The 12,447-nt window shown below is 41.2% G+C and overlaps 1 protein-coding gene across 1 annotated transcript in view; it reads left to right on the top strand.

The window, feature by feature from the left end:
• Positions 1-8,623: 8,623 nt before the first annotated feature.
• The window catches only part of HECW1 (HECT, C2 and WW domain containing E3 ubiquitin protein ligase 1), a 675,231-nt gene continuing 671,407 nt past the window's right edge, over positions 8,624-12,447 (top strand). Inside the window, exon 1 of the mRNA XM_053662971.1 lies at positions 8,624-8,656. Within this exon, the coding sequence (XP_053518946.1) occupies positions 8,630-8,656 (27 nt within the window). The 5' untranslated portion in view covers positions 8,624-8,629. The remainder of the gene's footprint in view (positions 8,657-12,447) is intronic.

Raw genomic sequence — 12,447 nt, 5'->3', positions numbered from 1 at the left:
CTATTCTTGCCCCCTCCATCTATTTTCTATCTACTGTCTGTGCTACTTATTTTCTGTACCTTCTCCCCCCTTCTCCTCCTCCCACTCCCCTGTTGCTAACCCTCCTTGAGATCTTCATTTCTATGTTTCCACTCCTGATCTAGCTGTCCTTTTAGTTTGCTTTCATTTTAGGTGTGGTTGTTAATAACTGTGAGTTTGTTGTCCTCTCACTGTTCATGTTTCTTTAACTTCTTTTTCTTCGATAAGTCCCTTTAACATTTCGTATAATAAGGGCTTGGTGATGATGAACTCCTTGAATTTGATCTTATCTGAGAAGCACCTTATCTGTCCTTCCATTCTAAATGAAAGTTTTGCTGGATAGAGCAATCTTGGTTGTAGGTCTTTGGATTTCATGACTTGGAATACCTCTTTCCAGCCCCTTCTTGCCTGTAAGGTCTCTTTTGAGAAATCTGCTGACAGTCTGATGGGGACTCATTTGTAGGTGACTGTCCCCTTAGCTCTTGCTGCTTCTAGGATTCTCTCCTTCATTTTAATCTTGGCTAATGTAATGATGATGTGCCTTGGTGTGTTCCTTCTTGGGTCCAACTTCTTTGGGGCTCTCTGAGCTTCCTGGATTTCCTGGAAGTCTATTTCCTTTGCCAGATTGGGGAAATTCTCCTTTATTATTTGTTCAAATGAGTTTTCCACTGGTGGCTGTGCCTTTCCCCCTTCTGGTACCCCTATAATTCGGATGTTGGAGTGTTTAAAGATGTCCTGGAGGTTCCTAAGACTCTCCTCATTTCTTTGAATTCTTGCTTCTTGACTCTTTTCTGTTTGGCCATTATTTGCTTTCTTCTGGTCCACTCCATTGATTTGAGTCCCAGTTTCCTTTTCATTGCTATTGGTGTCCTGTGCAATTCCATTCATTTCAATTAGTTTCGCCTTCATATGTTTGTCTAATTTGTGGCTATAATCAACCAGTTCTGTGAGGATCCTGATCACCAGTGTTTTAAACTGTGCGTCTGAGAGTTTTGCTATTTCTTCATCGCTTAGATCTATAGGCTCTGGGGCTTTGAGATCTTGCACTATTTTTGGTCTGGTCGTGCCCTTTAAGTGTGAGGAGCAGAGGCATGGACTACCAGGTCTCTGGGTTATGACGCTGTATGTGGGGGCGTGGTCAGAGCGGGGTAATGGCGGCACCCTCTGCTGTTTCAGGCCGCTGGGTGATGAGCAGAGCCTTAGGTGGTTCACCTGGGCCGGGCCACTCAGAGTTGCTGGGTTATGACGCTGTATGTGGAGGTGGGGTCAGAGCAGGGAAATGGCAGCGCCCTCCACTGCCGCTAGCCATGGGGACCTGCTGGGTCCGGGTCCAATCGCCCACTCCCTCGCTTGTCTATCCTCGCACAAATGCGTGACCACAGTCAACCTGCAACCCTGTTCCCTTGCTGTTTCCCTGTGGTTGCTGGCTGGGTCGCTCACTAGGTCCAACCCTGCGCCTGGATTCTGCGCGCCTGAGTCTGTTTGACCAAGTTTTCCTGTGCAGCCCCACTCCAACAGCTGCTGGTTTCGCCCCTTACTGGTCAGACTGAAGAATTTGTCGTTAACAGACTTCGGAAAAGTTCAATTTTCTGTATTCTGGCTGTGTTTTCTGTTGCTAATATTTAGTTTTCTCTAAACTTGGTTGTGTGAGAAGGCACGGATATCCACCTATGCCTCCATCTTGGCGGAAGTCCCAGTAAATCTTTCTTTAAATTTTTTGTTGTCCTTACTTTTGCTGTGTGAGGAAGCAAAGTGTATCTACCTATACCTCCATCTTGACCAGAAGTCCCTTTGTGTTTTCTGAGTACACCTTCCTCTTGTGGTTGAGCTTTGGTTGCTCTTGGCAGCTCCATGGGAAGGATTTACTCCAGCCAGTCAGCTGCAAGGACTGTGTGTGACCACTGATCACCAACCTCCACCCTCCATGGTGGATCAGCTGTGCAGGGGCAGAGTTGTGGTGCTCTGATGTGGCCTGTAGCTATCCATTGGTTGGGCAGTTGTGTGTTTTCCTGGGTGGTCCATGCCATGGTCAGCCCCCACCTTTGTTGTACCTGGGGCTATACTGCATGAGCTATGAAGTGGTCTGAGGTGACTACTGCTTGGAAATTCCCAAAGTCAAGCTGTGTATCTAGAATGGCTGCTGGTAGTTTTAGGCCTAGGGCCACTTTGCAAGAGATACAGGGTCCTGGGGCTGACTGAGGCTGGTTGTTGCTTGTTTGATAGGATTTAGGATGTTGTGAAGCATGAGCCAAGACCAGTCATTCATATAGAATAGTCACAGTTAACAGCTTGGGTGGTCCCATAAGTTGGATGGGATGGAATCTCAGGTGATCTTGAGTGGAGCATACAGTGCTGGCCAGGTTGATGGAGTCTGAGATATAGCAGTTGCCTGTCATCTCTGTGGCTATGTTGGGGGAGGGCTCAGAAAAGGGACAGTAGCTTCTGCCTGCCTTATTGTATGAGCAAAAACTGTCCCTTAGCTCCCATCTTGATGCAAGACACTTAAAATCCTCCCTGTATCTTACTGGTACCTTTCAAGCTGCTACTTCAGTGCTGAGCTCAGAGGAAGTGAATCTGAGTAAGTCTCTGTGTGGGTTCTTTAAGGGAAACTGCTTGGATCACCAGAACTTTCTTCTACCAACTCAAATTCCCACTGTTTTTTTTTTTTTTTTTTTTTTTTTTTTTTGCAGCCATAATTTCAGGGACTTATCTTACTGGCACTGGAACCCCTGGGCTTGGGGACCTGGTGTGGGGCTGAGACTCATTACTCCAGAGATACCTCTTCCAAATTTTTTTATCCACCACACATGGTTGTGGGCCAACTTGTTCTATGTCTCTACCCCTCCTGCCAGTCTGGATGGATGTGGTTTCTTTGATTCTGTAGTTGCCAGTGTTCCATTCAACTCAGTTTCTGATGGTTCTTAGTGATGGTTGCTCTATATTTTAGTTGTAATTCCGATGTGACTATATGAGATGGTGAGCCATGTTTACCTATGCCACTATCTTGACTATGGTTGATTCTTATAGTTGTATTAGTTTTTTTACCTTAGCTCATTTGGATAAAATCAGGATCAATATTTGTCCTGGAGTAATAGCCTATCCTGATTTATTTGGCTTCTATTAATAGTAACCTTTACCCAGGTGACCTAATGAAAGGAACACAGCATTGGGCCACTGTGGTGGAATTTAACCCTGACTTATAAGACTGTGCCGTTAGAGGTTTAGTTTACAGAGCTCTAAAGAACATATCCAGGGTTTGGAGAGCTACCTCTGGGACCCATAAAGGAGCAGCCTTGTAAAAGGCTGTGCCTTGCCTAGCTGCCCCTGCTTTCCTGTCACTCCCACCACAGACCCTGATACAAGGGTCTTCAGAGGTATCCTTCCCATTAAACTTTCTTGCTACCCTGTGCAGTGGGCTTCAAGAGTGTTCCCCAAGGGTCACAGCTTCTTGAATACAATAGAAAAAGTGGCTGTAACTGCATATAAATCACTTGTAATTTGATAGAATTGTCTAATGTCTGGTTATTTAAAAGGTATACATTTTTTTTATTCCTAATAGTGTCTATTGTCATTTCTTTGGATTTCTTCAAGCTGAAATATTTGCAATCATTCACTGAGATCTTTAAGGATTCTTAAATCATGTATACATAATTTGTATACAGGTAGAACAAATTATGAGCCCATTTGGATCTGTAAACTTAGTTGTGCTGGAAGCAGGGAGGTAGAGCACTTATCTGGTTGCTATGATGTAGAGAGATCACTTTGTCTTCATTTTATTTTTTAACCTTCACCTGAAGATATATTTACTGATTTGAGAGAGAGAGAGAGGCAGGGAGAGGGAGAAACATCCATGTGAGAGAGTAACAGTTCCCTGACTGTGGATTGAACCAGCAACCTAGGTATGTGCCTTTATTTGGAATCAAACCCACAACCTTTTGGTGTATGGAAGGACACTCCAAACAACTGAGCCATCCAGCCAGGGTCTCATTTACATTCTTAATTTCCTTGGACCACAACTTATTTCTGCCAAGAGCCTCCTAGTAAGGTGGTGTGTGATTTCAGGGTTTCGAGATGGATCTTTGTTAATGTTTTTCATTTTTAAATAAAGTCTCCATTTATACCTTCATTTTTCTTTACCAGCATCAAGTTTTGCAGTTAAACAATTACAAAACTGAAAGAAAACAGTTTAGAGAAAGCTGTAAAGTAAAATCATCTGTATCCTCAGTGCTAAGTGTTAAATAAATAACATGTAATTTGAATGGTCTTTTTTCTGTTGTGCTTACCTTCTTAATGTGTTTCTGTATGTTTGATTAACTGGATCAGCATTTGGTTTAGGACAGGTGCAACTAAAGATTTATTTTATACCTTCTAAAGTCTAGACTGTGAGTTCCTAAGGAACTCAGTTGGTCCCCAATGTTTCAATCACCTATTCATCCAATTCTCATTGTATATAGCGAGAATGCCCTTGTACCAGTCTCTGTGTAAGTACTGAGGATAACAGCCCAGCTGCCAGCAAATTCTCGGTTACTTTGCAAGACAGATATTAAACAAGTTATGTTAATAGGTCTTTAGAAGTATTTTCAAAACTGTCCAAATAAGCGCAGGGTGATATTCCAGGGGCATCTCTCCTGTTTAGGAACCACAAAGGCTGAGGAAGCATATTTCAGACAGAAGGAATAGCATACTGAAGTCTCCAAGGCAAGGAGAAACAAGTGTCTCTGAAAACAGTAAAATTCTCTGTAGCTGGGATGTTATTGGTGAAATGGGAACAGGATGGAGGTAGGGACAGATCTTTTTTCATGTTTGCAAGAAATAAATAAATCTCATACTTGTATTTTGAACTTTAACCTAAAGGAATTGTGAAGCCACTAAAGCGAGAAGTATCACAAAAGATGTTCTCTGTATAAAAAGTATTCTGTCTGTTGTAGAGAATGGCATATGTTTTAAAAAATATTTTTTATTGATTATGCCATTACAGTTGTTCTATTCTCCTCCTTCATTCCCCTCAACCATGCACACCCCGTCCTCCACTATTCCCCTCCACTTTAGTTTATGACCACATGTCTCAAGTTCTTTAGATTCTATATTTCCCATACTATTCTTGCCCTCCTCCTACCGATTTTCTACCTACCATCTATGCTACTTATTTTCTGTACCTTCTCCCCACTTCTCCTCCTCCCACTCCCCTGTTGCTAACCCTCCATGAGATCTTCATTTCTATGTTTCCACTCCTGATCTAGCTGTTCTCTTAGTTTGCTTTTGTTTTAGGTGTGGTTGTTAATAACCGTGAGTTTGCTGTCCTTTCACTGTTCATCTTTTTCATCTTCTTTTTCTTAGATAAGTCCCTTTAACATTTCATATAAAAAGGGCTTGGTGATGATGAACTCCTTGAACTTGACCTTATCAGAAAGCACTTTATCTGTCCTTCCATTCTAAATGAAATCTCTGCTGGATAAAGCAATCTTGGTTGTACGTGTTTGGATTTCATGACTTGGAATACTTCTTTCCAGCCCCTTCTTGCCTGTAAGGTCTCTTCTGAGAAATCCACTGACAGTCTGATGGAAACTCCTTTGTAGATGACAGTCCCCTTATCTCTTGCTGCTTCTAGGATTCTCTCCTTCATTTGAATCTTGGCTAATGCAATGATGATGTGCCTTGGTGTGTTCCTTCTTGAGTCCAACTTCTTTGGGACTCTCTGAGTTTCCTGGATTTCCTGGAAGTCTATTTCCTTTGCCAGATTGGGGAAGTTCTCCTTCATTATTTGTTCAAAAAATTTTCCACTTGTTGCTCTTTCTCTTCCCCTTCTGGTACCCCTATAATTAGAATGTTGGAGGATTTAAAGATATCCTGAAGGTTCCTAAGCCTCTCCTCATTTTTTTGAATTTTTGTTTCTTCATATTTTTCTGTTTGGTCAGTTTTTTCTTCCTCTGGTACCCTCCCTTGATTTGAGTTACAGTCTCCTTTCCATCACTATTGGTTTCCTGTGCATTTCCCTTCATTTCAATTAGTTTAGCCTTCATATGTTCCTCTAATTTGTGACTAAAATTAACCAGTTCTGTGAGCATCCTGATCACCAGTGTTTTGAGCTATGCATCTGATAGGTTGGCAATTTCTTGGTCACTTAGAGTTATTGGTTCTGGGGGTTTGAGTTCTTCTTGAGCCATGTTTTGGTCTGTTTGCACCTGTTACGTATGAGGAGGGGAGCCTTAGGTGTTCACCAGGGTGGGGCCACCCCAATTGCTCGGTTGTGACACTGTATGTGGGGGCGGGGTCAGAGAGGGAGCAATAGTGGTCCTCTCTGCTGCTTCCCGCTGCTGAGGCCTGTGCGGTATGTCTCACTGCTCATTCCTTCACTGGTTTATCTGTGCGCCAATGTGTGACTGAAATCCCGTGCCACCTTGCACCCTCACTGGGTCCACCTGTTGCTACCCCACACCTGGGATCCATCCATGGCTACCTGCATGCCTGGGTCAGCGGATCTTTCCTGCCTGACCTTGCTCAGCTGCTGGCTCCGCCTCTCTTACCAGTCTGGCTGAATGGTTCATTGTTGTCATATAGTTCAATTTTCTGTTGTTTGGCTACATTTTTGTTGCTAAAACTTTGTTGTTTTTAAACTTGGTTGTGTGAAAAGGCACAGTGTTTCCACCTACACCTCCATCTTGGTGGAAGTCTCCAGAATGGCATATTTTGACTTGTATAATACACTCCCATATATAATGAACACCCATGTTTTTTTCCCCAGCTTTCAGAAAAAAATCCTTCATTTTAATTTTAATTTTTTAATTGAATTGTTTATTTATATTTAGAAACAAAACCACTTATTATATTCCAGGATATTTTGCACATGAATATCATTATTGCTTTCTAGAGTTACACTTTTAATGAATAAGCATAAATAAAATAATTGAAAACATTTATATAGATACAGAATTAGTACTGCCCATGTATAATATGCATCCTTATTTTTCCCTCCATAATTTGGACAAGAACAATGTGCATTATACATGGCAAAATATAGTCTTTGGGACAAAGGTAAGATGGGGAGACCATGTTGGGTTAATTTAATTGGGTAGGAGGGTCACTTGTGTTATAATGGAGGAGATAGAAATAGTGGGAGACAGATGGATTCTGAAACTGTTAAGAGATTTAGGCAAATGAACTGGGTGCTTCATTGAATGAAGAAGATGGGCTGGGGAGACAAAAGGAGTTGAAGTATACTCCCAAATTGCTGAGAGGGAGAGCAGGTAAGTGGAAGAACCATTACTAAGTCTGGGCTTCTGGGAGAGGATCAGATTTGAGGTTCAATACCATGAGCTCTTTTTGTGCTGCATCCCAATGGGTGTTGTGTTTGGACATTAGATGAAAGCTTTTAGCTTTCACAGAAACTTGGGAATTATAAACGCTCAGATAATAATTGAGGTCATGGGCAGGAATATAAGCACCTAGTGTGAACATAGAAGGGTCTGAGGACCTGCAACATGAAAGAGCCTGCAAATGAAGTATAACTGGGTAGGCTGAGGAGCTTCTGGGAGGCCAGTGGTCATGACAGGGAAAGGAGTCTTAAGGAGGGAATGCCAGGAAGTCTGTCTAACACTGAGAAGCTAAGCAGCTCCCAGCATAGGGTTGGTCACAGAGCAGGATCTTAGTACATAGTAGTCAAATTCTCTATTTCTCTACTTTCAAATCTTATCAGCTCAAGGATGAGACCATGACTTATGCATCCAGAATCAAGCTTGTGACTCATTTGTCAGCAAAAATTTAGGTTTAATTGGGGTTTTGGAAACCTGACATAATATCCCACTTTATTCTACAATAAGACCATATTGATTACTGTCTTAGCAACTTTAACTTTAGAGGAAATGAGGTCATAAAATTAGAATAAAGACTCATGAACTAAAGTGGTACTTCGATTATGAGTACATTGGTAAAATACCTTTAGCAATTTTCCTGTGTCTGGCTTCTTTTTGGTTGAGTCCTAATTTTTGTCATGGTTTCTGGCCACTAAAGTGCTGATGGTGTGACCAGTGATTGCCATTTGGAGGAGTACTCTCCTAGACTCTACAGGTAATGTGAAGTACTCCCTCTTGAGTATTTCACATTTGAGTACATGCCTGAGTGAGAAATGCAACAGTGTTAGTCAGTGATATTTTGGTATTTTAACTATAAATCCAGTTTCTTTGTGGTTGAGGAGGTTTTATGAGTGGAGTACATCTGAGGATGCTTTAAGTATTCTCAGAGGATAGAGTAGAGGGCGTAGACAGAACTTTTCCTCCCCAAAGACACCACCCAAAATCTTGGTTTTCTCAACCGCCCCCCCCAACTTCTAGGCTTCTGATTCTTACTTTTAAAGTTAAATTTAAAAATCCAATTCAAAGTATTCATGACACAAAGTACTGTTGCTTGCTACATTTTGTCCATTTTAACAAAATGTGTATGATCCTCATGTAATCTTTTTTCACATATTGGTTGCCCAGGAGTGTCTTGGTGGCAGATGGAGGCACCAGGATTTTCACATAAGTAATGTCACTGATTTTTGTTTGCTTGAAATCTACACTGAGTTAACTTCATTGGACTTTCCCCAGGAACTGATGCGCATACACATTGGGTCATTATGCTGCTGCACCTGTGTAGTGTGAAGGTCAGTATGGTTTTCTGATTATAAGAACCTATCTATGTCATTCCATTATAAATCCTCTTTACTCATAGTAGAATGTGCCTCAGTCCAGAGTTTATTGCAGATGTCCAGCCCAGAAATTCTTTCAAGTGAAATTCTCACAGTTGAGATCCATCACTTGTTTCTCCCTATTGCCTTCATCCATCCCAAATTTGACTGTACTTTATTTTAAGGTAATATACTTTGCATGCCGACTCCTCTTTTGTGATGTGAAAGTACAGTTGTGGCAAGTGTATACCTGGAAAAAATCACTCTATGATGGTTCTTCCAAAACGGCAGCTGCAAACTTTGCTGTAGTGTGATTAATTACCTTACTAAAATTTGGGCACACAGAAATACACCTGAACACCAGAGCAATGCTCTCTCCTGTTGACTCAGAGTCAGACATGCCATAGAGGAGATTTCCAGTTCATTAGAGGGACCTCTTACAACTGATGGCTGTCCCAGGAAGGACATTACTCAACTTAGTTCAGACATCCTGCTTAGTCTACTCCTTTCCGTATTTCAGAAGTTTTACAATTTCTACTGAGAGCACCACATCTATAGGACACAATGAATCATGATTTGTGTTGGATGCTTTTCCTGTGTGAATTCTTATCTGCTCATCACAATCCAAAGTCATGAGTATGACTGTTGTTTCTACCTTACCTATTAAATAACTGGGCTACTTACCTACCTACTTACCTAGGTAGGTTCCTAACTTACCTATGAAATCACAGCTCCAAAGTTTCTGGTGTGTAAGTGAAGAGTAAATATGCAAATGAAGCTGCCTATTTGAGCTGGAATCCCCATCTACTGGGCCTTCATGCTGCCCTGGGAATATGCACTCAACCACCCTTAAATGAGGGTTTTGTTTAAAAAATAAATAAAAGGTCACATTCACATAGCACTTTGCAGATTTACTAGGTACATAACCACAGGTGGGTGGGCTCTGCCCACAGAACTCCCCTGGCCTCTGTGGATGAATATAATTCTACCAAGACATGATCTACTTTGGTAGGAAGGCTGACCAGTCTCTCAGAGGAGAAAGGTGTTTAGCCCCTCTCTCAATGGGCTTTTATTGAGTTTAGCTTGCATAGGGAATGCACATCAAAGAAAGGAGGTATGGTTTACAAATAACATATCTGGGATTATGGGGGTCCTTTTGAGTCAGAGTCTGATAGACAGGGTGATGCCAGTTGGCTGTAAAACCTTGAGAAACAAACTTATTTTGTGCTTGCACCCTTAACATTTATATTGAGGACATTCTTAGGTTTCACAGAACTTTATATATTCTTTCTTAGGCCTGATCACCCCACACCGGGAACTTCTGGTTCCAGCACAGGGCTGCACCCCCTTTTGGAATTGTTTCAGGCCTGAATCAGGTGGGGAAAGCAAGGCAGCCAAGAGATTAGGAGACTTTTTACAGATAGAATGAGGACTCGGGCTATGATAAAGCTGAGGGGTGAGGGTTTTTTTGTCCTTTCTTCACAATCCCCTAAATTCTTCCCTGATGGCCTCTTCATGATTGTAGGTTGTTCCTTTCTTGAGGAATCTTACATGTCATTGACTATCCAGCCATCCTCCAGGAGCCAAGCAGAGTGAAGTAAAAGGGGCAGAGGCTGTTCCCCTGCGGAGAGAATAAATTTAGTCTCTTTAGTGGCTTATGGTCCTAAGGTCCCCTAGCCATGGGGTCTTTTTTCCTGTCGGTGGGGTTAATAGATCCTGAAACCAGGCAGGATGGTTCCCAACACCAACTTGCATACTCAGTTAATTCCTGAAGTGATCTTGCACTAAGGAAAAGGAAGCCATGAGATGTTCAGTGAGGTCTTGGCGTTCATGAGCTCACAGGTGGGTGAGCAACCCTCAAGCTCATGTCTTCTCTTCCATCACAGGATGCTGCTTCCAATTCACCAACATGAGAACTTTCTTAATTGGTAAGTTTAGAGTAATTTGGAGAATGAATATTTTATGTTTTTTTTTTCAGGAAGCACTAAATTAATGCTTAATCACTTGCTATCCAAAACAGGGAGAGTCACAGTATGCTAACTTAAATGCCCTTTTTCTTATTGAGTATCCCAGTTTTTTGTGCTGTTGGCAGAGGCTTGATTTCTATCAATTCACTTGGATAATCCTACCCTAGTCTTCTTCATTTGGAAAAACCTTGACTTTTCCTAAGAGTACATTTTTCTCCAACACACAGCACTCTAATCTGTTTACATTCACCTGGGGCTTCTGAATTTTCTCTTTGGCTTTGAATATACAGGGAGAAGTTCTTAAAACAACCAAGTAGTTCCTTTTGGGTGCATTCAACATTCCAGGCTAATGCCCCTCCTATTCTCTTTCCAGGACTGGTATTTTTGGAAAGTTAGGAATTCCCTGTCCTGGAGAATCTCATTTCATGTGTGTATTCAGATACAAATGTTTGCCTCATATAACACTCCTTGAATTTAACATGGGTATACAGATCACTTGAGAGAGTTTATTCAGTGATCTAGGAAATGTAATGGCCAAATATTCTTGCTGGACATTTATGTGAGTGAGTTCTTAGTGATTCATGAGTGAGAGAGAGAGAAAACTGACATCACAATTGAAGGACACACTTTGTGAAATAGGAGCATAACCACAACTTCTTGCAAAATGATGACACTGGAAACAAGAAGGGACAGAGCATAGGTAACTTATTACAATTTTCATAAAAACTCAATTCAAAACTCCTTTACCCAAACTCTGTACAATAAAGGAAAGCCCTATTACTTTTGGGGGGGGGTTGCTTAAATTTTTAAAAATAAAATTGATCCCAAGGTTTTTTACCTTACCACAAAACTTTCTAAGAAGATTCACCAGGCTTTGAAGTGAGTCTGCAACATTACTAGTTGGGCTTATAAAACTACCTGGAGATGAGCTAGGAATTATTTATTTGACAATTTAGTGCAAAATACCTTTCAACAAAGAAACAATCCTTAGCAAGATGAATGCTCATCTCTGGAAGAAGCCCAAATGAGAGGAAATTTTATGCTAACACCATTGCTACATCTCACACCACCAAATATAGCTTTACATGTGCCATTTACACATTGAAAAAGCCTTTGGGGTTATTCTTATACATATCCCTGGTTAAGAACTACTGGGTAATCACCCCAAAGAAGCTAAATACACATTCTTTTCAAATGCACATGGAACATTCTCAAAGATAGACCACATGATAGGACACAAAATGAGCCTCAAAAAATTCAAGAATATTGAAATCATACCAAGCATTTTCTCTGACCACAAGGGACTGAAACTGGGAACCAACCCCAAAGGAAAAAACCCAAAACACCCAAAATCATGGAGACTGAATGGTATGCTATTAAACAATGAATGGGTCAAGAATGAAATTAGGGAAGGAATCAAAAAGTTTCTGGAAACAAATGAAAATGATCTCACAACAACCCAAAACTTATGGGACACAGCCAAGGCAGTCCTGAGAGGGAAGTTTATAGCAATACAGGCCTACCTAAAGAAGATAGAAACATTTCAAACAAACAACCTTACTCTATACCTGAAAGAACTCGAGGAACAACAACAAAAATAGCCCAAAGCAAGTAGAAGGAAGAAAATAACTAAGATCAGAGCAGAACTAAATGACATAGAGACTAAAAGCACAATTCTAAGGATCAATGAATCCAGGAGTTGGTTCTTTGAAAAGATAAACAAAATAGACAAGCCTTTAAGTAGGCTCATCAAGAAAAGAAGAGAGAGGACTCAAATAAACACAATCAGAAATGAAAGAG

Source organism: Artibeus jamaicensis, unplaced genomic scaffold (genome assembly GCF_021234435.1).
Source record: "Artibeus jamaicensis isolate MK-2021 breed Jamaican fruit bat unplaced genomic scaffold, CSHL_Jam_final contig_311, whole genome shotgun sequence".
Lineage (NCBI taxonomy): Eukaryota > Metazoa > Chordata > Mammalia > Chiroptera > Phyllostomidae > Artibeus > Artibeus jamaicensis.
Note: the sequence above shows the minus strand (reverse complement) of the source record. Positions and strands in the feature narration are given on the sequence as shown.